The 26,876-nt window shown below is 44.6% G+C and overlaps 1 protein-coding gene and 1 long non-coding RNA gene across 3 annotated transcripts in view; both read right to left on the bottom strand.

Annotated features, from left to right (window-relative positions):
* Positions 1 to 637: 637 nt before the first annotated feature.
* On the bottom strand, positions 638 to 14,426 carry LOC146049471 (uncharacterized). Of its 2 annotated transcripts, XR_014466138.1 has the most exons (4): positions 12,168 to 14,426; positions 5,158 to 11,990; positions 4,870 to 5,052; positions 638 to 1,148 (listed from the first exon to the last, which is right to left on the bottom strand). It is a non-coding gene; the product is annotated as an uncharacterized LOC146049471 (long non-coding RNA). The 2 variants fall into 2 exon arrangements; XR_014466137.1 differs by having other exon boundaries at positions 5,158 to 14,426.
* A 3,379-nt stretch (positions 14,427 to 17,805) lies between these two features.
* The window catches only part of LOC146050295 (uncharacterized), a 46,729-nt gene continuing 37,658 nt past the window's right edge, over positions 17,806 to 26,876 (bottom strand). Inside the window, exons 12-13 of the mRNA XM_083167223.1 lie at positions 25,540 to 25,797; positions 17,806 to 19,189 (exon numbers count right to left, since the gene is read on the bottom strand). Coding sequence (XP_083023349.1) covers positions 19,050 to 19,189; positions 25,540 to 25,797 — 398 coding nt within the window. The 3' untranslated portion in view covers positions 17,806 to 19,049. The remainder of the gene's footprint in view (positions 19,190 to 25,539; positions 25,798 to 26,876) is intronic.

Raw genomic sequence — 26,876 nt, 5'->3', positions numbered from 1 at the left:
AAAACCATGCTGCACGGCAGGTGGGGCAGATGTAGAGTTAGATTTGTGTTAGTTATTTTGTTTCTGTGCAGGGTAAATACTGGCTGCAGTATTTTTACACTGCAATTTAGATTTCAGTTTCAACCAGGCTTGCCTACACTCCTGGAATGGCCGGGAGCCTCCTGGAAATCAGGTCCGCCTCCCAGCCCCCCGGGAAGGTGGGCAAGTCTCCCACATTCTGGTAATAGCCCCCGCCCCCCACATGCCCGCTGGTTTAATTACCGGAAATCGCTGGTCCGCAGAGAGGGGGTGGGGCTAAAGTGACACGATTGCTGCATTTCGCGCCATTTAAGCCCCGCCCCCTCTGGGCCAAGTGATGTCAGCCTTGCTCCTGCCCACTGACGTGTTGCCTCTCCGGGCTTCTCCCGGAGAGGTGAAATTGAAAGTAGGCAAGTATGGTTTCAACACACCACACCCAAATCTAACTCTCTCTGCACATGTTACATCTGCCCCACCTGCAGTGCAGCATGGTGTTGCCCATTTTGAGAACAAATTTGCACTGCGTTGAATAAGGGCCTATGTTTGCAACGCTGCACCTTTATTACAGATGCGTTCCGCTACTTCCTTGCAGCCACTGGAGTAACTACAAATTTTGTCAAAACTGGGGAGAGCATGCAGGGTTGGCAGATGGAAAGCTCAGAGGTCAGAGTGATGGAGGTCTCTGGAGATGTATTCTGATATATTCCAGGTATAACTCATCCTTGCGTTAGTATAATAAGTGGTCCTAGTACATCACTCCTACTGCTATATTCTGTATACTCTGTATAGAGACGTGAGCCATAACTTACTGTATACTGCGAGATGAAAGTATAAGCATGACTCTCCTCTGGTTCCTTCTATAGATGCCCTATAGGTTCTCTGGTCAGCAGCTGTCAGGTCAGTGATGTGCAGGGACACATCCGTGGTGCTGTGCACTCTCCCACGATAGTCCCTACTGATCAGATCAATAACATTCCCAGGTTTTGTTGTAGCGATATTTCCACCTCCCGGGAGATGAGTCCATGAAACGAATGTGATCCCGGTACCAGTGTGACTCAGCTGCAGGGTGACGTCTCCTCCCTGTATACCGGACACGCGTCTCTCTGTACATTGCTCGGCACGTAACACACCTGGTATAGGATGAGAACATGGATTAATGACCACAGAACAGCAGCAATGTGTTTTCTATATAAATGATCGTACATAACGCAGCGTTAGCATTTATTATATAGGATGTTATCAAGTTATTATTTGGCTTGAAAAAGTAAGAGGATTACCAACATGGCTCCCAATGGGGTGGAGGGTCCTAATTTTTCAGGCTGCCTTCATACAAATCCAACCACTTTACTTTTATATAAGAGATTATGAAAGAGATAGATGTACATAGATAAATTGCCAAACAAGGTATTGTCCATTCAACCAGTGCATGCAGCTCGAGATGTAGACTGGAGGCCGCCGTGGACATTCAGTTTTTGGAACACACTGATAAGGGAGACCCAACCTGTATAAAATAAAAGCCTTGCACTAATGCTCTCCAGAGAACCCCCAAAACATTTGATTTCTAATTTTTATCGAATATGTCTGAGCAGCCTCCCAGAGCAATTGCCTTCATTTACAAAGGCATGGCATGAGGAGCTGGATCGCGAACTATCGGGAGACCAATGGAGTCAAATATTTAAATATGTTTTTGCATCCTCTTCATCTATACAGACGTTAGAAACCCAATATAAGATTCTATCTCGATGGTATAAATGTCCTACCATATTACACAAAATGAATAATGCGCTGTCGGATCTTTGTTGGAGATGTGGTCAGCATCCAGGTACTCCCCTACATATTTGGTGGTCTTGTCCTATTATCCAAATATACTGGCGCCAGATCCATAACATCTCAGAGAAAATTACGAATTCTTCTCTCCCCTTTGACCCGGAATTCTGGTTGCTTAATCTTATGGATATGCCCATTTCCCGGTTTAAGAAATCCTTAATTAAACACTTAATGAATGCAGCCAGGGCGATCATACCTTGTCATTGGAGATCCAGCTTGGCCCCTCCCATTACACATTGGTTTCATAGGATAGACTTTTATATGTCTATGGAGGATTTGACATCCTTTCTGAAAGAATCCCCCCCCCCCCCCCCCCCCCCCCAGATCTTCACTGCTACATGGTTAGGATGGCTTGAGTATAAAGAATCCCCAGACTATTCCCAATTTACTACACCAGGATAGAGACTTGAGATTCAGTGGGCTCTAAAAGGAACCCCCCCCCCCTTCCCTCCCCCACTTTTTTCCCTTATTTCACTACCCTTCTTTTTTCTTTGTTCTTCTCCTTTTTCTCATACTTTTCTTTCTATATCTTCATTATACCATTATACCTTGTTTATATTATATACATCATTCTTTTTTACTATATGAAGATTGATCGCATTGTGTCAATGAAGTGTCTGATAATATTTTTAAACCATGACTTGAGTTATGACAACTGCACATCATTCTTGTAATTTCTTTATTGTAGATGACTTTATTAGTACACTACATGTTACATGTTGTAGATGTATTGTGACCTTCTTCAATAAAAACTGATTGCATAAAAAAAAAAATAGCCTTGGTACAATGGTAGTATTAGCATTTAGCACATAATATTTTAATACCTCTTGATTTTGGCCTGAGATGCCGGCTCCTATTACTCACACAATACAGCATAGGTGCAGATTCTGTGGGTGCTCAAGGGCCCGAGCACCCTTGGAAATTGATGAGCACCCACAGGCCCGAGTACCGCTGCTGGGCCGCCACCTGGGAAACAGTATGCCGGGTACTCTGTCCGCAGAGTACCTGCACTGTGGGGTCATTTATGTACCTGCACTGTGGGGCCATTTATGTACCTGCACTGTGGGGTCATTTATGTACCTGCACTGTGGGGGCATTTATGTACCTGCACTGTGGGGTCATTTATGTACCTGCACTGTGGGGGCATTTATGTACCTGCACTGTGGGGGCATTTATGTACCTGCACTGTGGGGCCATTTATGTACCTGCACTGTGGGGCCATTTATGTACCTGCACTGTGGGGGCATTTATGTACCTGCACTGTGGGGGCATTTATGTACCTGCACTGTGGGGGCATTTATGTACCTGCACTGTGGGGCCATTTATGTACCTGCACTGTGGGGCCATTTATGTACCTGCACTGTGGGGTCATTTATGTACCTGCACTGTGGGGGCATTTATGTACCTGCACTGTGGGGGCATTTATGTACCTGCACTGTGGGGGCATTTATGTACCTGCACTGTGGGGGCATTTATGTACCTGCACTGTGGGGGCATTTATGTACCTGCACTGTGGGGCCATTTATGTACCTGCACTGTGGGGCCATTTATGTACCTGCACTGTGGGGGCATTTATGTACCTGCACTGTGGGGGCATTTATGTACCTGCACTGTGGGGGCATTTATGTACCTGCACTGTGGGGGCATTTATGTACCTGCACTGTGGTGGCATTTATGTACCTGCACTGTGGGGGCATTTATGTACCTGCACTGTGGGGGCATTTATGTATGTGGAACTCTGTTGCCATAATTTGAATATTGGAGACAACTGTGCTCCGTAATATAAATTGGTATTATTTTGTGGCCACACCCCTTTCCCATGAAGCCATGGGGAAGGGGTGTTTGGCTTGAGCACCCACCAGCAAAAACATAAATCGGCATCTATGCAATACAGAACCGTCACCCAGATACATAACATTATAGTAGATTTAAGCTGAGCCGATATAGTTTGTCCGCTTTACAGGATTATTCAAACGGCTGCAAAAGTGAGATTAGAAAACCTAGAGCAGGACTCAAGCGTTATCCAAAGCAGACATCTGGCCTGGCATTACAGACCCGTCTCTTGCAGCTAACGACCAAGGCAGGATGCAGAACAGTATCAGAGGGGCTCCCGTCACACCTAATTTAACCCTTTGAGTGCCAATGTCTTTGTAAGAGATGTGCAAAATATTGGCTATAAATGCCAGCGTCGTTCACATTTGTTATATGAATTCAAATAAAAATGTTGTGTAAAAAAAAAAGATTATATTTCCTATATAAGGTGACATTACAGGACATTATCATGAATAAAAATGTTTGCTTGGCAATTTCCACACCAATTTTGACAAATTCACTTGGTACTCACAGGGTTACCAGTGCACATTCCACATAAGGGGCACATTTAGTAACTAATTTACATTGCTTTCCGCTTAGAATAATATTGCCATTTTATAATCTCTGCTTAATCACGTTAAGAATTGATTAGTAAATTAGTAAAATTACCCCAGAGAGTCAACAAATAAAGAGACAACAAACCCACATACAATATAAATCTGATAACATTTCTATGGGGCACAAAATGAACTAGGGCACTACTATGGGGCGCAAAATGAACTAGAGCACTAATATGGGGTGCAAAAGAAACTAGGGCACTGCTATGGGGTCCAGGACAGTCCCCCACATTTTCATGTTCTTCTCCCTGGTTGTCTTGTGCAGAAACATTGTGCAGCCTTGCCGAAGTGACCATGATTTGGAATTGGAATTTGCATTTCTCTGGGCTGCGCATTAATGTGATATATGGGAGTTACATGATATAAACTTACACCTAAATGTATTTAACCCCTAGGAACTCTAATGAGGCGAACATTGGGCACTGGAAACGCAGAAATGTTATTTGGTTTTGTAGGAAAAGTCATTACAGCTTATGGAATCAGTATATACCTTTCATAACTGGACTAGGAGCTAATGGATAGAGGTCATTATCATTACGTATATATTACATCTCCAATAAGTATTAATAATAGATGAGAAACGAAATAAACTCACATATCCGAAGTAACACAGAGACCAATATGGGAAGCTGCAGCATGTTCATTTAGTTCATCATCCTTACTTGTACTGCTCTCGGTAACGCTGCGCAGACACGTCTGACAGGAAGCAACATAAACAGGAAGCAACATAAACCAATCATATCGCCTCTTCTGCTTTATATAGAATATATATATATATCTGTAGAGAATAGATAAACAGAGAGGCGCTCAATAGTGCATAAAAACTATTTTTAATCCATAAAAGCACACAGCAAAGAGATAACAAGCCAATGGTTGCTCGTACCAAGGTTTTCATCAGTGTGGGCTGGAAACCACAAGGTTTAATCATGTATATGTTACCAAGCCAGGCAGGCCCAACCTTAGTCCGGGGCACCGACAGGAACTCACAGCATACCCTGCTCTCCCCTCCAGGGGTTAGACAGCGTGCCGGGATCCTTTGCAGGAACAGACAGCCAGAGGACGGCCTGGACAGCAGACAGCGAGCGTCACCATAGCTACGCCCCAACGCGTTTCGTGGAACACTTCGTCAGAGGGCGTGGCTTACGGGTGCTCGCTGACAATCTAAAGACGTAATATGCATCCAATAATTTTACATTATTCACGGACAGGCAGATGATCTAGCATATCAAAGAGAAGTCCTCCCACCACAATCTATATATCATCATATATAACCAATCATATTATATATTGTCTTAACAAACAGGTTTTACACCAATCATATTATACCTCGTTCTAATAGATGGGTTTTGGTCTTAAAATGTGTTACATGTACCGGTTACATATAAACAGTCACCATGTAAATATAATACGGGCTTTCCCAGCGGCTTCATATACAAACACATATTATTACAATACAATATAATATACTATCGGAATTCATATCAATCGATTTATATTCATCACATAACAAAATAAAAAAAATGTAACAAAAAAAATATATAAAAAAAAACTGATATAATACAATAAAAACATGTATATATGTTACTTCAAAAAAGGTGTAATTTCTTACCCCTCATTCATCCCCTCCGAGGTGAGGGTATTAAGGGTTAGGATCCAAAAAGACTCCCTTTTAATCAGGTCTTCTTGATCCCTGTCTCCTCCCCTCCTATTAGGTTGTACAAATTCTATACCTTTAACCCTGAGACTAGTGGGATCACTATTATGAAATAGTTTGAAATGTCGTGGGACACTATGATTTAGAACACCATTTTTTATATTTCGTATGTGTTCTAAAACACGAATTTTCAAGTTACACTTTGTTTTACCCACATAAGCTTTCCCACACCCACATGTTAACATATCATTTATACATACTTACATACATACTGTGTTGTTGTGCTTATGCAGTAGCGCAAGTCTCCAACGCAAATAAATGCATTCTCCAGGATCTTTAACAGGATGTATCGTAAACAAAGAGAATGGCGCCTCCTGGTGCTATATTGATGTCATCACACCAAGCAGGGAAATAAATATATCAATTATCTGTGGTAAACTATTGTGGCTAATTCAATTGCCCTCTTTGGCTCATTTCTTAGACTGCATGCCGGAAATCCTTGCCTCTACGATCCCTCCTCTCCCGATGGCATTGTCCCAGCGATTACCAGATTGGCATTTTCATGAGGGGTATTCCCCACTTCTTCCGGTCTCATATCACAAAATTTGACAAAATGCACCGCGCAGGGTGACCAAGTTTTTCATTTTTCAAATATTAACATAAAACATTAAACATTGTGTGATACATTCAAGTAGTGGCCTCACCTCAATCAATACAGATTTTACTCTGTCAATGGCCTATTATAGGCCATAATCAGATGTCATTTTGACATTAAGGTATAGAAATAACCACTATAGTTTACGATCCTTAAACAACATTCTAAGAACAGAAGTAAATCAAAACAAACTAGACAAGACAAAGGGAAGGTATGGGGAGGAGGAGGGGGGGGGGGGGGGGGTAATGAGATAACTATGTTGAGATTCCGGATGAAGGTCAAGTGATGGTTCCACACATTATATGTAGGTCACAGATGTTCCATTTACATTCTGGTGACTCCTAAAGAATTCGCATGTATCATGAATTGCCTTATCAGATACCATCAGGTGTTTTCATAAAGATGGAGGATTTGTGTTTGAGTGGTGCCAGGCGAAAAAAAACTGTAATCAAAATTGCAATCATTAATATACTAGTCGTAGTTCATGATTTATCAGGACTACTCTACTGGTCCATTCTATTTGCCAATGTAAAAGTTGTTGAAACTGGGGGCCTGCTTAACACCTGCTTGGTAGGCTGCGAGTATAAATACGGTCTGCTTTTGCATGTAGCACACACGTTACAAAGCTTTATATGTACACTGCAATTTCTATTTCAGTGTGAACAAACCTCACCCAAATCTAACTCTCTTTGCACATGTTACATCTGCCCCCTGCAGTGCAGTATGTTGTTACCCAGATACACATGTTACATCTGCCCCCTGCAGTGCAGCACGGTGCTATCCAGGTGCAACAGTTACTTGCTTTTACTTCCAAATTAGAATCAGTCCCTCTGAGCTTCTAAAGGAATGCCAGGCTCATTGTAACATGACTGGTGAACAGGAGCCAATCACTGTGCCATAGTTGAAGGTGTCATCTGTCAGCTGACCAGTACAGACAGTCCATTGTACAGGTACAGAGGGATAATTACCTGGATTGCAGCAGTGCTGGGGAACCACAGTCTTGAAGGCATTACTGACACGATAACGGGCAGGCAGAGCCGGATTAACAATGAACCTGATGGAGCTATAGCTCCAGGCCCACTCTCCAAATAGGCCCATTTTGTAGCTGAGGGCCAGGGCTTTCCAACGAGACCAGCCCCACACCGCTAGCCCCCCGGGAACCGGAGATACCGCCAGGCAAACCTGGAACGTTTTCCCCATAGGATAACATGGGACCCGCTAATTCCGACCTCCATCCGGTTCCAACAGCTGCCATTTCCCCCTCCAGCATCACAGAAACTCGAGGTTGATCTCAGTCGAACCCAAATCGCTGGGCCTTCAATCTGATACCAGCCTAGTCCATATGTGTTCATTGGTTCTAGATATATTGCAGGTAAAACTATTTTTTTTTTTAATTTCTGAAATGTAATTTCATGGCTGTTCATGTTGTTTGAGGACAGATTTCTCTGGAACCAAACGGCCCAGTTTCATGGGACCAAAATCATTCGAAGCCTACATGTAAATGGGTCAGTTGGTTCTGAAGATATAGCTGGTTGTTTAAAGGGGGGCGGGGGTGGTTTTCTGTCCCCCTCACACCAGAAAATGCAGGGACTAGGCTGGTGTAAAAGGGGCCAGTCCGAGAATGTCCCTGCATGATCCTGGGACCATATTCCCTGCATTTTCTGGTATGAAAGGGGTATTATTTCAAATAGCCGGGACATGCAGTGCTCTGAATACAGCCGGGCAGCCCCCTGCTCTCTGCCCGGCTGTTAATGGCTGTCATTTCTACCCGGCAGCGACTGTCCCCCAGTTACCGCAAGCATGTATTCCCCCTTGACAATGAGCATGTAATCCCACATGGCAACAAGCATGGAACCCCGGGCAATGAGCATGGAACCCCTGGCAATGAACATGGAACCCCTGGCAATGAACATGTAGGTATGCAACACTTACGTAGCATAATTTTTAATAGGCATTATGGTGTTTGGCATAATACGTAATGGAGATTATGGTGTGAGGCTTAACATGTAATGGGCATTATGGTGTAAATTTTTAATGTGCGCCTTTGGCGCGCAATGCCCCTATTTATGAAGCATATTGTGCATTATTGCTCAATCTGTTTGGTATAGTGCAGGCATGTTTAAACTATAGCCCTCCAACAGTGAAACTACAACTCCCATCATGCATTGCCACAGTTTTGCAAGTAGGGAATGCTAAAACTATGTCAAGGCATGCTGGGACGTGTAGGTTTACAACAGCTGAAGGGCCACTGTTTGACGTGAGGCCGTGAGGGGCGAGCGCAGTGAGGCCGAAGCGTGGCGAGCGCAGCGTGCCCCGCGAGGGGCCGCGTTTTACTTTACATGTATTACGCGTGCGCTTGCCACGCTTCGGGCTCGGTGGCTCGCTGCGCTCGCCACACTATATAAAATCAACTCCACGCCGACGTGGATAGTGGGGGTATGAAAAGGTTGGAGGACGCGTACCGCTGGTTGGCGTTGATAGTGGGGGTGGCGTGGGGGTGCATTTAACATTGTAAGCACCCATTAGGGTGCTTATACAATTAAAAATCTTATAGGGGGGCCAATTAACATTGAAAGCACCCATTAGAATAACGTAATGCCAGCAGTCAAAATGGAGTGGATTAAACATCCCCCATAAGTGTGTCACACTGGAGCATGTGACTCGGGACCAATAGGGGCATAGGCTGGGGCAAAAGGGGCTGATGTTAATAGGGCAGGAAGAGGAGGGATCTACCTCTTCTCCCTGCAGAATTTCCCGCCCTCCCTCCCCTTCTTGTTTGAATTTTGGTGGGGGGTATGGGGTTATTCGCGTTAGCTGATAGGCGGGAAAGAACGGCAGAGTTATTCAATTAGTTCATAATTAGTGTAAGGTTGCCATTTTTTATTGGCCTATTTTGCGGTGCTCTCACCTCTCATTGGCTTAGGCATTCGCTGTATCACCCGTGTCGGGGACAGCATCCTACCTAGCTTGGTGGTTAGTCAATGGGGTGGTGTAGTTGGATACCGTTTGTTTTGATTAGGACGATTACGTCAGATTTTGGGGTGGAGTTTTGTAGTTAGCCGTTCTTTCTTGGCCACCATTAATTAAGATTAATTCAAAAACAAAATAATCAATCTAGTTTAAAAGGTTGCTATAAATAAAATCAGCTAACAATTCTGCCAACCTATGCCTCCGAGTCTTTATTTCAGGTTATTTAGATAATTTAGAAACGTATAAGGTTTTACATGCTAAGGTACACATATGAGGTGGGATGTTTAGTGTGCTTATACAATTTAAAATCTCATCTCATCGTATGCCTATACAATGGTATACAATTTTAAATTGTATAAGATCGGGTCCCATCGCAGCACATCTCATCTCATTGCATACCATCTTAAGCCTTATGGTATGCAATGAGATGGGATGAGATGGGAGCCGTGATATTACACAAGTACCAAATTTCATAACAAATAAGCACACACAACCCAAAGTCCTGTGTCTGCTAAAATGTCACTATTTGACACTACATAAAAGTACAGTGTGGGTAATCATTTGTAAAGAATGACAACAAGTTTGCTGGGTGCAAATAATTTTTACTTGCTGAAACATTTAGGCATAGCCCATACCATAGAAAAATTAAACATTACCATTCACTGCATGAGTGTTGGAAAAAAAACTGCACATGATACATGTAAATGCACACAACATTAATCATTCTCCCTTGAGCCCGGGTATTAGCATCCTTAACACTAGTGGCACCACCACCCCTAGTACGGATACTACGCCGTGGGGGAGTAGTGGGGGACCCACTCATGGGTGTGGAGGACACACTACTACTTTGCGTAGATGTGGTTTGGTGCTGACCTAACAAACTAGTTGCACTGAGGCTGATTTGCGTTTGTAGGGACATCAACGCAGTTGTTTGGCCATTAATACGGTTGTGCCTGCGGTACTGATTGCTAAGCTTCGGGAGATAGGTTATAGTCTTCCCATCTGTGACTGGCTGTTGGACTTTCTGACGAATCGTCCTCAGTCAGTTAGGGTGCGTTCTTCTTCCTCGTCAGAACTTGTCCTGAACATAGGTGTCCCTCAAGGGTGTGTCCTAAGTCCCTTTTTGTACTCTTTGTACACTTCAGACTGTTTTTCAAACTCAGAGTCTAACCTCATTGTTAAATTCGCTGACGATACTACAGTGGTCGGTTTGATTAGTGGGGGTAAGGAAGAAAGCTATAGGTCAGAGGTGCAGCATTTGATTGAGTGGGGCGAGGCTAACAACCTACTCCTGAATAGTAAAAAGACTAAGGAGGTGGTTGTTGATTTTAGAAGATCCAGAAGTTCAATCACCAGTCCTTTGGTCTTAAATGGTGAGGAGGTGGAAAGGGTTACAGACACTAAATTTTTGGGTATTACATTTTCGGAAGATCTGTCCTGGTCCAAACATACCGCAGTGGCAGTTGGGAAGGCTCAGCAACGCCTTTTTTTTCTGAGAAGATTACGAGCAGCTGGTCTATCTAGGCCCATGCTTATGAATTTCTACAGCTGTGTAATTGAAAGTCTGTTGACTTATGCCATTGCGGTATGGTATGGAAATTCCAGGAGCTCTGATCGAAGATCTTTAGACAGGATTGTCAAGGCTGCTGAAAAAGTTATTGGCCAACCCCTACCTAGGATGGTAGAAATCTTTTTAAAGAGAGGGAAAGCGAAGGCTATAAAAATTATCTTAGACTCTAGTCACCCATGCTATTCTCTTTGTTGCCTTCTGGGAAACGTTATAGGTGCTTGAGCTGCCATACGAGTCAATTGCGGAATAGTTTTTTCCCATCTGTTGTTTTATGTTTGAATTGTAGTATGTGATGTGATGAGTATTTTCCTTATCTCTCTTCTCTTTTCATTTTGAATTTCACTTATGCATTTTTTAATGTTGTAAGTGACAATAAATTATTATTATTATTATTATTAATTGCTTGGGTCTGTTCAACCATATTGGCATTTAGTGCTCTGAAATTAGTAGTTTGGCCCTGAATGGCTTGGCCAATTTCTGATAAGCCTGTGTCTAATGTGGAGACAAGACGAATTTGTGTCCCTACATTAGCCCGCACACTTTGGGAAATTCGTCTCATTTGCAGAGCTATGTTACGCACATACCCCTTAACTGTTTCTAGTTGGGTGGTCTGCACCTCCATAAAAGCTATTTGTTTCCCCTTGAAAAGATGGATGGATTGCGCCAACTCCTCCGCACTAGTGGGAGTGTTGGTGGCTGCAATGATTGGGGGCTGCTGCCTATATGACTGGGTATAGGGGGCCTCATTGACTGGGTGTGATTGATGTTGTGCAGGTTCCAACGATGGCACCGGCTCCAAGATGATTTCACTCATGTTGTCCATAGTTTGCATGGGATCCGTGGGTTCTGGCATCGCTTGTGAAGGTCCTACAAATGAGATAACAGTGGTAAGTATGCTATGCAGAATGGTGTATGGTGGGTCATGTTACCTTAGTTGGAATGGTGAGGTCTTGCTCATGCATTGTGCATTGGCACAGGCTACTGTGGTGGGGACAGCCATGTGTGAAATGTGCAATGTGTTTGTGTAACACTATGATATCTCACCTGCAGACTGGACATTGTGAACAATCAGATTTGGCTGATGTCGATTAACAGCAGGCTGGGACTCCAGAGATGGAGCTGTTTGAAAGAAGACATTTCCCATTATGAACATTTGCACCTAACTGGCACTTTAAAAAAATACAGATAAAACCTTTACACAAAAAAATCCTTTTTCTTCTGATATGATTACATAAGGAATTTGATAACTTTGAACTGAAGTGGTTATTTTATTATTATGACTGTGCACGATATTTGACCTCCACTTGCTACTAACAGGAAAGACCAGCAGATTACACATGTAAAAGTGACTGTAAAGTGCTTGTCCAACTACCCAGAGGATTTATGTGGATTAACAATCAAGTACACTGCAGGCCTACAGTGATAAGGACAGCACACATTAATTGGATCTGTGGAACTACATAACCCAGCAAAATGCACAGTCCATTATTTAGCAATGTAACCTAGCAACATGTGTTTTTGCTGGGATATGTAGTTCCACACACATAAATCTATTGGACACATAAAGCATAGCACCATAATAGCATGCGCACATGACATAGCAAAATGTGTAGTTGACATGTGTGGACACTTACCAGTTGGCGGTGGAGTGGGGGGCATATCTGTGTCGGCAATGTGGATGCCGGGAAGCACCTCCGGTGGTATGATTCTGCGTAGCAGCCTTTCATAGGCCTTAAAGCGGACCTCCTGCCTAGGGCCACCTCCTGTGCGACAGGCCTCTTTCTTCTCCAGGGCAAGCTTGGCTTTGAGGAGGCGCTTGATGTCATTGTATCGCTTCTTGACGTTGCGCACACTCCTCTTGTGTGTGCTAACTGCATTTACCGCGGAGGTGATACTGTCCCACATCCCCTTCTTCCTTGCCACACTTGTGCGATGATGGTGAGGACCAAGTAGGCGGTCATACAGGGGCAGGAGTGCATGCACCAGGGCCATATTCTCCTCATATGAGAACCTGACTTTCCTCCCACTAGCTGTATGAGCTGTTTCATCCTCCTCCTCCACATTTTCAGGGTCACCCTCTTCCTCCTCCTCCTCCTCCTGTCCTGGTTCTTCCCCCAGCACCTCCAAGTCAGCTTCATCTGCCTCCTGCACAGGCCAGTCCACCTCTGAAAAATCACCCTCCTGCAGCTCCTCCTCTGTGTGCCTGGCACATAGCTTCCTCCTCATCCTCCATAGCCACCTGCTCAGCTTTCACCATGTGGCCTCTCCCTGGCGCAGCTCTTGCTGGGAGCATGCTGGCTCTCCCTGTCCTGCCTCTGGCAGTGCTGCCTCTCACTCCCCTACCTCTCCCAGTGGTTGGGGTATTTGGGCCCAAGCTGGCTGTACCTCTGCCTCCTCTGCACCTTATGACTGCTCCTCTCCTCTCCATCTCAAACGCCTTACTCCTTTCAAAGGGTAAAATGGCGCCTGCGCCCCTTTATATAGGGGGTGTGATGCGTATTGCAAGGGACTAAGGGGGTTATTCTGATCGGTGCGGCCAAACGTGCGTACGTTCCATATTAACGTACGCTCTCCGTACGCGGCCGTTGAGGTTAAGTCCACCCACAAATCAGCCGCATACGTACGGCCAGAAACAACGTCGAAGGGGAGTGGCGTACAATTGAGCGTACGCCAACGTACACGGACGGATCAGCCCTTAGACTCCGACAACTGGCGTACAACAGAGCGTATGCCACCGTTTACGGACGTCTCGTCCGTCTTCCCACCGACTTCTTACGGCTATCTGAGCGTACGCCAGCTTGCACGGATGGGTCGCTATTGTTTTCAATGGAAAACTCAGCGTGTGTCACCGCTCGTGAGAGTGAGCGTACGTCCGTGCACGCTGGCATACCCTTCACATATATGGACCTGCAAATCTTGCCTTTCAACTATAATTCAGACAATTAATTAATTATTCTAATTGTTATTCAATTATTGTTTTCTATTAACTTAATTGTCTACCTTAATAAAGACCCTAATAACACAACATTTTAACCCTCATTACATGTATATTTGTTATGTTCTAATGTGGCATTTTAATCACTATCTTTGTGTCCCCACATTGCTTTTACTTGTAAATAAATTTATGTTGGTGTTTGTGTGTATGTACTAAATTATGTCCATAATTATGTCTAGGAAAAAAAACATTTTGTATCCCAATTGCACACTGAATGAGAAAATAACTACATATTGATCAGATAATGCAGAGATGTTGGTTGCATATATCTGCAGATATAGGGCTAAGCCCCCAGGCCGTGCGTCAAGGCCTCTCTGCCACTGGGGGTCCCTAATACTGGGTATGGGTCTGGGGTGTGGGCCCCCAATATGCCGACACAGGCTGAGTACTCCAGGGCAGCACACAAATGAAAATTAGTAAGGGTTAATAAGAAGCACATAAGTGCTATGTAGGGAAGTGAAGGTGGGATTAAAATACAAAATATATACAATGTGATAGGAAAAATAAGAGTTAATAAAGTGTTAGGGTGTGCCGACCTGGAGCAGACCAGCCCTACCAACACAGGGGGAACCACATTCCCAAACCCATCCCATAAGCAATAACATATATGTCTGGGCTTAATAGCCCAGTGTAAGGCCACATGATAATGGCTTATAACGTCTGAGAGCCAGCTTACCTGGAGATACCCCTGGCTTCTCCAATGGCACTCAGGTGTCAGCAATCCCTCCTAATGCTGACCCATCTATGCCTCTCAAATGCACAACATTTTGGTTGGTAAGCTGCTCAATCAGAGGTGTGTCATTCAGGTGCCAAAAGGGAGGGGTAATTCTGTCTAGGAAAAAAAACATTTTGTATCCCAATTGCACACTGAATGAGAAAATAACTACATATTGATCAGATAATGCAGAGATGTTGGTTGCATATATCTGCAGATATAGGGCTAAGCCCCCAGGCCGTGCGTCAAGGCCTCTCTGCCACTGGGGGTCCCTAATACTGGGTATGGGTCTGGGGTGTGGGCCCCCAATATGCCGACACAGGCTGAGTACTCCAGGGCAGCACACAAATGAAAATTAGTAAGGGTTAATAAGAAGCACATAACTTTTGGCACCTGAATGACACACCTCTGATTGAGCAGCTTACCAACCAAAATGTTATGTCCATAATTAGTTTGATCTGATTTTTTTAACATGTATACCTACCCTGATGTTATGTGTGATGTTTTCATCTAACAACAATAAAAAATCATGCCTTTTCACTATGTGTTATTTCACCCCAAAACACACACATTTTACATCTTACATCCAGAGTGTAGTAAAATCAAATTCATAGCAGATCAGATAGTGGTACAGTTCTGTATTTTGGGTACTATACAAAGATTGTGTGCAAAATAGTGGGCATGGGCTTAAAACATTGCTGAAACACAGCAGCGTAACTATAATTTTGGCGCCCCCCCGCCGATAATAAAACACGCGCCCCCCCCCCCACCACCACCACTCCGGACGCCGATGCCCCCCCAACCCCCCATCCCCCGCATACTTACCTGTATTCGCTGCGCTGGTCCCGGCTCCCATCCTGGCTTCATTCTGATATGAAACACGGACCATCACAAAATGGCCGCCCCCATACAGCAGACAGTTTCAAAGAACTGGCTGCTATATGGGGGCGGACATTTTATGGTAGCCCGTCGCAATAGCAGAATGAAGCCAGGGGAGCCGGGACCGCCGCAGCGAATATAGGTAACGCTGCGGGGGATGGGGCATTACGATAGCACCGCAGCCCCCCGGCGCCCGCACTTACCCAGCGCCTCCCCGCGACCGCGGGGGCTGCGGTGCTGTAGTTACGCCACTGCTGAAACATCCTTTGTAGGTGTTAGATGTGGTTTATGTTATTGTATCATAAATACAAAACCTATGTTTGTATTAGAGTGAACACGTTGACACATGTCGACTTGTGTAGATTGAGTGTGCTACTGTGTAAAGTCTATGAAAGCACGTAGTGAATGTGTATAACTGTTTAGCAAATAGCTACCTTAGCATATATAAGCAGGTCTTACAAAGATTCTTACCTTAAATTAAACAAACCTTTAAATGTGGAGAAGTATAGAAAGATAACCTTCCAATGTGTTTGCGTGCTGTATGTGTGGCTTGCAGGTAGTGAAATAATGGTTTGGACTTAATAGACTGCAGCATTGCTTATTACATTCAGGTGTATGTGTTTGAGTAGTAATCAGCGTAAATTAGCAAACCCAGGCGCACGCTGTCATGTGGTATCTGTAGGGGTGGTCTGAGGTGGCGGTTGGCGGCCGCCTGTTTTGTGTCCGAAATGAACGGTGCTTTAGCCGATCGAGCGGTAGTAGCACCGTTCATTTTTAGTAAACACCCCCGTGTACGCCCATATTTACGCCCATTTTCCCTCATTATTTCGGCCGCTCCCCTCAACACGCCCCTATGCCGCCCCCAATGCCCGTACTCTCGCGTACAGGTTTTTTCGCACGGAGAGACCCGTCCGTAAGCGTTGTGGAGTGTTCGCGCCTGCGCATTGGAGATGGTACACATGCGCAGATCATTAAAAACCACGGAACGTACGCGTACGGGCCGGCCGCACCAACCAGAATAAGGCCCTAAGGTGGGCCAATAGGTTAGCATGTTGTATGGGCTGATCAGGTGTATTCGTGTAAATCGCATTCCGGTTGGCCGCAAATACGCACATGACCTAACCCGGAAATCGCACTTTTATGGCGTATTACATCGGCTCAATTTGCACCATATCGCCGTATACCGCACTTTTCATGCGGCATTACGCCAGCTATTAAATACGCGATTTCTGGAAAAAATGCGATATAGGGCGATTTGAGAAAAATTCGCATTTTTCAAAAAACGGTAAAACCACTAAATCTCGCCCTCTATTTCTGCTTCTATCTGTAATTTGTAATTGAATAGCGTGTCTATGTGTGTGTGTGTGGGTTTGTTATGTGTGGTTAATTACCATGGCTCATTCAGTTCCCCCTTTGGCTCAGTTCTCAGACTGAATGCAGTGACCCTCAGCACATCCAGTGATATTTCCTATACGGATATACTCAGTGCTGTAACAGCTTTCTTTGCCACCAGCACTTTTAGTTTTGTCTGTACGAGTGTCGCCCAATTAGTGTGCCGGTAATCTTATGGTGGTTCCACCTTTTAGCTGCTATAGGAACCGCATCCACTGCCTCCAGTTTTCCTCCTCTCCCGATTGTGGTGTCCTAGGGATTTCTGGACTGGCATGGATTTCTGGACTGGATTTATTATACAGCGATTAAATTATATTTTTGCACGCAGGATCACGTCACGCTGAGGGAAATCCATTACTGTAAGAGTTTTCCTTTCAATGGAGGCTGCAGCTTCTTCTGACTTACGCGTTTCACCCGAGGGCTTCATCAGAGACAGGAGCAATTGTAGGTGACATGGTAAAATCTTCTAGTCCGTGTATCAGCCTGTGCCAATATTGGTTTTATGGAAAGGTCTGTGATGGGGTACTTGGTCTCATATTTGTTCTATTACACAAACTGTGCAAATTGTTATTTATGATGATACTTATACTAGCCATACCCTAATGTAACATGATTATTTTTAACACACACACACACAATACTGTGCAAAAGTTATAGGCAGGTGTGTAAAATGCGGCAAAGTAAGAATGCTTTCAAAAATAGAATGTTAATAGTTTAATAAATAAAATAAAAAAACTACATTAATAAGCAGAAAATAAATCTAAATCCAAGCAATATTTGGTATGACCACCCTCTGCCTTCAGAACAGCATCAATTATTTTAGGTAAACTTGCACAGTCAGGGTGTTTGTAGGATCATAGTCAGGTGTTTGTCCAATCACACAAAACAGGATCATCATTTTCATATGTAGGTTGAAACACAGTCATTAGCTAAAACAGAAAAAGCTGTGTAGGAGACTTAAAACCGGGTGAGGAATAGCTAAACTCTGCTATAAAGGTGAGGTTGTGGAAGGGACGCTTAATGTCACAGGCCATACACCATGTCAAGACTGAGCACAGCAACAAGATACAAGGTAGCTATACTGCATCAGCAAGGTCTCTCCCGGGCAAAGATTTCAAAGCAGACTAGGATGGATAAGCTTTTCAACTATCGAGATACACGTGCAATGTAATTTGGATGCATGTGCAGATGCAAAATACCGACCGCATGTGTATGGCACCAACATAACGCGCACCTTTAAATGGGGCCAATTATATGTGCTGATACTGCATGGAAACTTTACCAGTATATTACCACAGTTCTTGCTTGTGCAAATCATGAATTAAAATGTATCAAATTGTGCATTTAAATGTAAAGCAACATTCCTATAACACGTCTTGAAACTATATGTAGAGGGGGGATTCAATTCTGCCCGTTAACATTTCACCCTAGAAAAAATAACAGCATTTACCGTGATTTTTTGTATAATATTTTTTGTGGGTGGGCAAATCAAATTAAGCCAAGCGAAAACACACAGGGGGGAATTTACTAAGATATGAGTTGTATTTCGTATGGGATGTCCAATCAGAAACCACTTCTCATTTTTTTTAGCACCTTCTAGAATATAATAGATAGTATCTGATTGGTTGCCCATAGCAACATCCCTTGTAAAATACAAGTCACATCTTAGTAAATTTCCCCCACAGGATCTTGACCTTAGCGGGTCCCGAAAAAAATCCTCAGTATATTTCTGTATTTTACTGCAGCTAATTGAGTTCCCCCCATATTGTTAGGGGGTTATATTAATAATAAGTAAAATAAAAATAACATTTATACAGGATGTTATTTAGCTTATATTGGATTCCTATTTCCACAACCGATACAGCGGAGAGGAATCTGCGAGTTAGAGGAGAGGATAATAATGTGTTGGTCCCTTATCGGTTGCAGTCCATGTGGTATACAGCCGTCAGTCTCCGGCACTAGGGGGCGTCATCACTTCCGTCTTTATGTGGTGAATGAGCACACAGCAGGTGAGGAGTAACACAGCGCCGGATAGCACAGAACGGATTATAGTCACTGTCCATTGTTCTCTCGTTCTGATAGGATCTGAAAGATATAAAAACATGATAATAAGCAAATGAAATATTCATGTAAATATACTAATCAGAAAATAAGACTGTGTGACAGCTAGGGGCAGATTCAATTATCTGCGGGGTTTATTGCTGGGCTGCGGCTCTGCCCCAAGCTACCCCCTGTAAGCCCCAGAGAATGCCATTAGCAGAGCCAGATTAAGGTCTATATGGGCCTGGATCTGAAAATTATCAGAGGCCTATTATGCGCAATAATAGGGGTTGTGGCCAGCACCTAATAATGTAGGGGGCGTGGCCAGTGTTCTGGTTGGGTGGTCTGCTCATGGGTGTGTCTCTATTTGTGTAACTACTTTCAACTAATTACATATGCCTGGAAAAGGCAGGGGGATGGCATAGGAAAAATGCAGGGAGATATATTGGCGGGTGCCCTCCAAAGGTGCACCCACAGGATGCTGATGTCCTAAGATCCTAAGATACTTGCGGGGTGAGGCGGCACTCCTGTCATAAAAATATATACTGAAAACCAAAACTTGGTAGACAACATTTCAGCACCTTTTATGTGGTCACCTAAGTTTACCACACCATATACCGGGATGCGGTCAATATGTCGGTGGTCTGAATCCCGACGGTCAAAATACAGATGCCGGAATCCCGACCGCCGCAATGCCGGCACTTTGTCCCTCTTTGGGTGTCCACGACACCCAAAGAGGGAGAATAAAATAGTGTGCCGAGCATAGCGAGGCACCAGGCTCGCTGCCTAGCCAGCGCAGTGTGCCTGCAAGGGGGAGCGATACACAGCCCCCCTTGTCGGCATTGCGGTGGTCGGGATTCCGGCGTCGGTATTTCAACCGCCGGGATTCCGACCACCGGCATATCATACCGGACCTCATATACTCCTTATACAAATCATGCAACAAAATAGTAACCCCTTTATACTGTACTTGCCTCTTACACATTATGCCACATGGAATGAGCAAAAATTCACACCGACTGAGCCGAAATTCACACTATGGCACACGGATTGAGTCAAAATTCACGTTATGCCACACAGATTAAGGCAAAATTCCCATTTTGCCACATGGATTGAGCCGAAATATACACTATACCAAACGGATTGAGCAATAATGCACAATATGCTTCATAAACAGGGGCATTGCGCGCCAAAGGCGCACATTCAAAATTTACACCATAATGCCCATTGCATGTTAAGCCACACAGCATAATGTCCATTACGTTTTAAGCCAAACACCATAATGCCTATTAAAAATCATGCTACATAAGTGCTGCTTACTCATTGCCAGGGGTTCCATGCTCATTGCCATGTGGGATTGCATGCTCATTGCCAAGGGGGAATAATTGCTTGCGGTAACTGGGGGACAGCCGCCGCCGGGCAGAAATGACAGCCATTGACAGCCGGACAGAGAGCAGGGGGCTGCCCGGCTGTTTTCAGAGCAATGCAGGTCCCGGCTATTTGAAATAATACCCATTTCATACCAGAAATTACACCAGGCTAGTTCCTGCATTTTCTGGCGTGATGAGAGAAAACTACCCCCCCCCCCCCCTTTAAACAACCAGCTATATCTTCGGAACCAACTGACCCATTTACATGTGGGCTTCGAAAGATTTTCAAATGATTTTGGTCCTGTGAAACTGGGCCATTTGGTTCCAGAGAAATCTGTCCTCAAACAACATGAACAGCCATGAAATGACATTTCAGAAACGAAAAAAATCGGTTTACCAGCAATATCTCTGGAACCAATGAACCCATATGGTTGCTGTTGGAACCAGGTGGGGGTCGGAATTAGCGGGTCCCATGTTATCCTATGGGGAAAATGTTCCAGCTTTGCCTGGCGGTATCTCCGGTTCCCGGGGGGCTAGCAACGCGGGGCCAGACTTGTTGGAAAGCCCTGACACTCAGCTACAACTGGGCCTATTTGGAGAGTGGGCCTGGAGCTGTAGCTCCATCAGGCCCATTGTTAATCCGGCCCTGGCCCTTAGCACAGACTTTATCTCTCAGCCTTAGGAGCTGAAAGGAAGAACTCCACATTAACTGCAGCCGCTGGGGGTCCTCTTGCCAGGTAACTCCATAGCGCTCTCCAATTTCAAAAACAGGCGTATTTATTCATTCTTATACAGTCCTTAGGTCACAGCACTATGGTCCACATGAACCAAGGTGGACACATGGGAAGGTCGACATGGGCTTAGGTCAACATGTCATTAGGTTGACACAAGCATTAGGTCGACATTGGCTAGGTGGACAGTCAAAATGTCAACATGAGTTTTCTTTTTGAACCGACAGGCGGTATTTCATAACCTACCATCCACTTGGGCACGGTGGGAGAATAAGTGTGCTGAGCGTAGCTAGGCGCCGTGCCCGAAGTATGGCGAGCGCAGCGAACATGGCGAGAGATCGCGGTGCACTTCTTTACTGTCCATCTCCACTGTATTCAGGATAAAAAAGGTGAAATATATATATATATAGCGCACACATATTCTGCAGCGCTGTACTGAGTATAGTTGAACATTCACATCAGTCTCTGCCCCAGTGGAGCTTACAATCTATATTCCCTACCACATGTACATGCACACACAGACATTCTAGGGTTAGTTTGTTGGCAGCCAATGAACCTACCAGTATGTTTTTGGATTGTGGGAGGAAACCGGAGTACCCGGAGGAAACCCACGCAAGCACTCAGAGAATATACAAACTCCGCACAATTAGGGCCATGGTGGGAATCGAACCCATGACCTCAGCGCTGTGAGGCAGTAATGCTAACCATTACACCATCCATACTGCCCCGTATATATAACACATGGTGGGAATCGAACCCATGACCTCAGTGCTGTGAGGCAGTAATGCTAACCATTACACCATCCGTACTGCCCCGTATATATAACACATGGTGGGGATAGAACCCATGACCTCAGTGCTGTGAGGCAGTAATGTAACCATTACACCATCCGTACTGCCCCGTATATATAACACATGGTGGGGATAGAACCCATGGCCTCAGCGCTGTGAGGCAGTAAGGCTAACCATTACACCGTCCGTACTGCCCCGTATATATAACCCATGGTGGGGATAGAACCCATGACCTCAGTGCTGTGAGGCAGTAATGTAACCATTACACCGTCCATACTGCCCCGTATATATATATATATATATATATATATATATATAACACATGGTGGGGATAGAAACCATGACCTCAGCGCTGTGAGGCAGTAATGTAACCATTACAACATCCGTACTGCCCCGTATATATAACACATGGTGGGAATAGAACCCATGGCCTCAGCGCTGTGAGGCAGTAATGCTAACCATTACACCATCCGTGCTGCCCCGTATATATAACACATGGTGGGGATAGAACCCATGACCTCAGCGCTGTGAGGCAGTAATGCTAACCATTACACCGTCCGTACTGCCCCGTATATATAACACATGGTGGGGATAGAACCCATGACCTCAGTGCTGTGAGGCAGTAATGTAACCATTACACCGTCCATACTGCCCCGTATATATATAACACATGGTGGGGATAGAACCCATGACCTCAGCGCTGTGAGGCAGTAATGCTAACCATTACACCATCCGTACTACCCTGTATATATAACACATGGTGGGGATAGAACCCATGACCTCAGTGCTGTGAGGCAGTAATATAACCATTACACCATCCGTACTGCCCCGTATATATAACACATGGTGGGAATGGAACCCATGGCCTCAGTGCTGTGAGGCAGTAATGCTATAACCATTACACCATCCGTACTGCCCCGTATATATAACACATGGTGGGGATAGAACCCATGACCTCAGTGCTGTGAGGCAGTAATGTAACCATTACACCATCCGTACTGCCCCAGATATATAACACATGGTGGGGATAGAACCCATGACCTCAGCGCTGTGAGGCAGTAATGTAACCATTACACCATCCGTACTGCCCTGTATATATAACACATGGTGGGGATAGAACCCATGACCTCAGTGCTGTGAGGCAGTAATATAACCATTACACCATCCGTACTGCCCGTATATATAACACATGGTGGGGATAGAACCTATGACCTCAGCGCTGTGAGGCAGTAATGTAACCATTACACCGTCCGTACTGCCCCGTATATATAACACATGGTGGGAATAGAACCCATGACCTAAGTGCTGTGAGGCAGTAATGCTAACCATTACACCGTCCGTACTCCCCGTGATTATTCACAGAATCATCCCAGAGTTGCTGGGAGGGAGGGGGGGGGGGGGGGGGTGTATAAATCCGCGATACTGACATTTTATTCTTTGTTCCAGGACCCAGCCACAAATAAGATAATGACAATGATAAAGATGCCTACTGCAATAAATAGGTGAGGTCTTAGATTTTCTACTGGAATCTGTAACTGAAATAGCAGTACAGAGAACTTTGGTCATTATACAATATAAGAAGGAAATAAGATGTAGTTTCACTCGCTGCCAGCAGATGGCAGTTTCAGTACAATTATCTGGTGTCCATCATGTGTCTGAATATACAATATTTATATAGAATGCAATATGCCCACTTTGTGCCTTTGTAAATGCTGTAATACCTCCTAGTTCGTCTACAGACATCAGCATCGGTTGCGCCATGGACACTTGCACCAGCCATAAGGTAGCCGCAGAATTTCCCACTGAGATTTTTCTGGGTACGCAAACACTTCAACAACACTGCTGCAACACCAGCACAACACGCACAAGATGGGCCATCATTCTCTATACGTGTGTTTTGCCACATCCCGGGAACGCCCAGCACATATCCGATTCCAGGCATCTTATTGGTAACTCATCTCTGTGCGTAAACACTGAGGGGTAGATTTATCACACTGCGCTATGGGGTATACGCGCTATCCGCCTGCGCTAAAGCAGGGGATAGCACTTCCCCATATCTATCAAACCTGCGATACGGCTGATTAGCGTGCCGCGGTATGCTGCAGGAGGGATAACGTGTATGCGTTATTTGAATGTGGGCGCCCGGCTCATACCTTATTTATGAAGGTGCCGGGTGTCCACGCGCTCCTCCTCTAACGTCCAGGGCATAGCGCCAGATTTTTCTGGCGCTGTGTAGTCTGAAGTCACTTTTTTTTTCAGGAGGGATGTAAGCTACAGGTATCTGTTGCTAAAATGTTAAGAATAAGCCTGCTTTCTAAACGGTTTGTTCCTACTAGGAGGTTAACATGACATAAAGTAATTTAAAAAATGAACAATGTTTTTATACCCAAAAAATATGGTGGCACAAGCTGTACATCATAATTGTGATGGAACATGGTCGGGATTGATATTATCCATATCTACTATAGATATGTTCTACAGTAGCTGTTTTAATTCTGTTCTATTTTCCCTGGTTAACCCTTATGAGTGTGGTATAGGGTTCTGACAGTCGGGATCCCGACAGTCATTAGCCCGACACCGGGATCCCGACTACCTGGACTCAGACAGCATGGTGAGCGCAACAAAGCCCCTTGCGGGCACGGTGGCTCACTATGCTTGCCACCTATTCTATTCTCCCTCTATGGGGGTCGTGGACCCCCACGAGGGAAAATAGCCGCTGGCCGTCGGGAACCCGTCTGTCGGCGTTTTGACATTTGGGATCCCGACGTCAGGTAAATAACTGCCGGGATCCCGACTGTCGGGACCACGTTCGGCACCCACCCTTAGTGGGGTCCAGTATGTCTGTTGACAGTCACAATGTAGACATTCATTATTTAGACACCATGATGTGAGCAAGTACAAAATGTCAACAGACAACACATTGACATGTTCAGAATGTTTTCAACCGCAAATGCTGACACATGGGACAGCCATGGGCACCAGAGTCACCCCTATTCTTTTAGTATTACAGATCTGCAAAATATTGACAGACAAAATATCAAGATGTTTTAAATGTAAACAAGAGGTAAATAGTCTTCCCAAGCCAATATTATAAATCCAAACATTCTAATTGCCCTAAGGGGGCACAAAAGACTGACATAAAGCAGAAAGATACACATTTTACTGTGATTACATGTTGCCATGGTAACTACAGCTGTCTTTCAGTTACATTATTACAAAGGAAACAGCTTTTTATACAGCGTTACATACATACATACAGTAGCCCCCTGCAACGCAGCATTGTGTTACACCTGGGATCAGTTAGTCGCCTTTTTTACTTTACTTCCAATTCTGCCTGTTTGGCTAATTTTACCATGATTGCAAGATTTTTGTTAAATAGTTTCCAAACCACAGCTACTTGAGCTCTTTGCAAATGTAAAATAACTGATGGTCTGGAGCCAATCACTGTGCCATGGTGGAAGGTATGCCAGCTGACCAGAACAGACAGTCCATTGTACAAGTACCTGTGTTGCAGTAGTGCTGGGGAACCACAGTCTGGGAGGCGTTACTGACAGGATTACTGGCAGTGCAGGTATAGGAGAAGGTCACATCGCTGGGAGCTACATATAGGACACCTGCTGTCACATAGATATCACTGCTGTCTGTTCTTCCCCAGGTTATAGTCACATCCTGTACTGTTGCCATACACAGCAGGGCGACAGAGCAGGGGTCACTACTGGTGACATTGTGGATGATCTGGATGTCACTGGCTGATAGGTTTTCTATAGGAGACACATTGAGAGCACAGATTCAGATTACATATATATGACATGCATTAATGACCCCCCCCCCCCCCCCAAAAAAAAAGCCAATTCTCCAATTAACCTTAAATAAACCGATGACCCTTGTGGACAGTGAGCGTAACAACATGAGGAACTGAGTAAGAGCTACAGTATGGTGGTACCAGGAGTTCCAAGTCACAGCCCAAACGTTGCAGCTGGCCCTGTGCCCTCAGGGAGACTCTTGGGTGCTTGTGTTCCGAGGGAGGCAGTGGTGTGATGGATTGTCGGCTCAGAGCCCAACCAAACTGACCAGATCTGCACACTAGCCAGATGGGAATTTAGGGGTTTAACCAAATCCCCTACCCCCTCCAACCGTTTCAATCTCTCGCTCAGCCTCTGTGGTCACAGTAGTTATGTGACACGTCATGTGTCTAGTGGGAGATCTGCCACTCACACTCACCATAAAGTTTCATAAATATGTACATTTATGCATCTGAGAATGAGCAGCAAAAGAAAGGGAGGATCTTAATACAAGCTAGGAGAGGCTCGGCTGAGTGGCATAGGCTTACCCTCAGAGCCGGTCCTGACCAATTTGATGCCCTAAGCGAGAATCTCCCAGCACAGCACCAATCACCCAGCAGCACAGATCACAGCAGCATGTAGGTCAAGAAAGGTGATCTGTTGCACAAGACTAGGAGTTTTGGTATTACTTCATAGAGAAAAAGGGGCCCCCTCTTTAATCAATAGTATGATGTATTTAATACATTGAATATTATTTATAGGGGTGTGCTACCACGGACAAAGGAATACAGACTTAAACGGAGAGGAGAGTTGTCATATGGTGGTGCACCATTTATAATAATAACAAGACATAAAATATACCTTTTAATGTTTATTAGTTTAAAACTCTGCGAGATATGACGAACAACATATAACATAGATACAAGTGGATACAGTGTAGGTTAAAATGGCCTGTGCGGGTTCTACAATCAGTTTGCCTTGATGATCAGTATTTATCTGACACAATTATAATTCCCTCTCTGAGGTTATCTCGTTTTCAGGGGAGGTAAGTGTCTATT

The sequence above is a fragment of the Crinia signifera genome, chromosome 12, assembly GCF_055691185.1.
Source record: "Crinia signifera chromosome 12, ASM5569118v1, whole genome shotgun sequence".
NCBI classification, from domain to species: Eukaryota; Metazoa; Chordata; class Amphibia; order Anura; family Myobatrachidae; genus Crinia; species Crinia signifera.
Note: the sequence above shows the minus strand (reverse complement) of the source record. Positions and strands in the feature narration are given on the sequence as shown.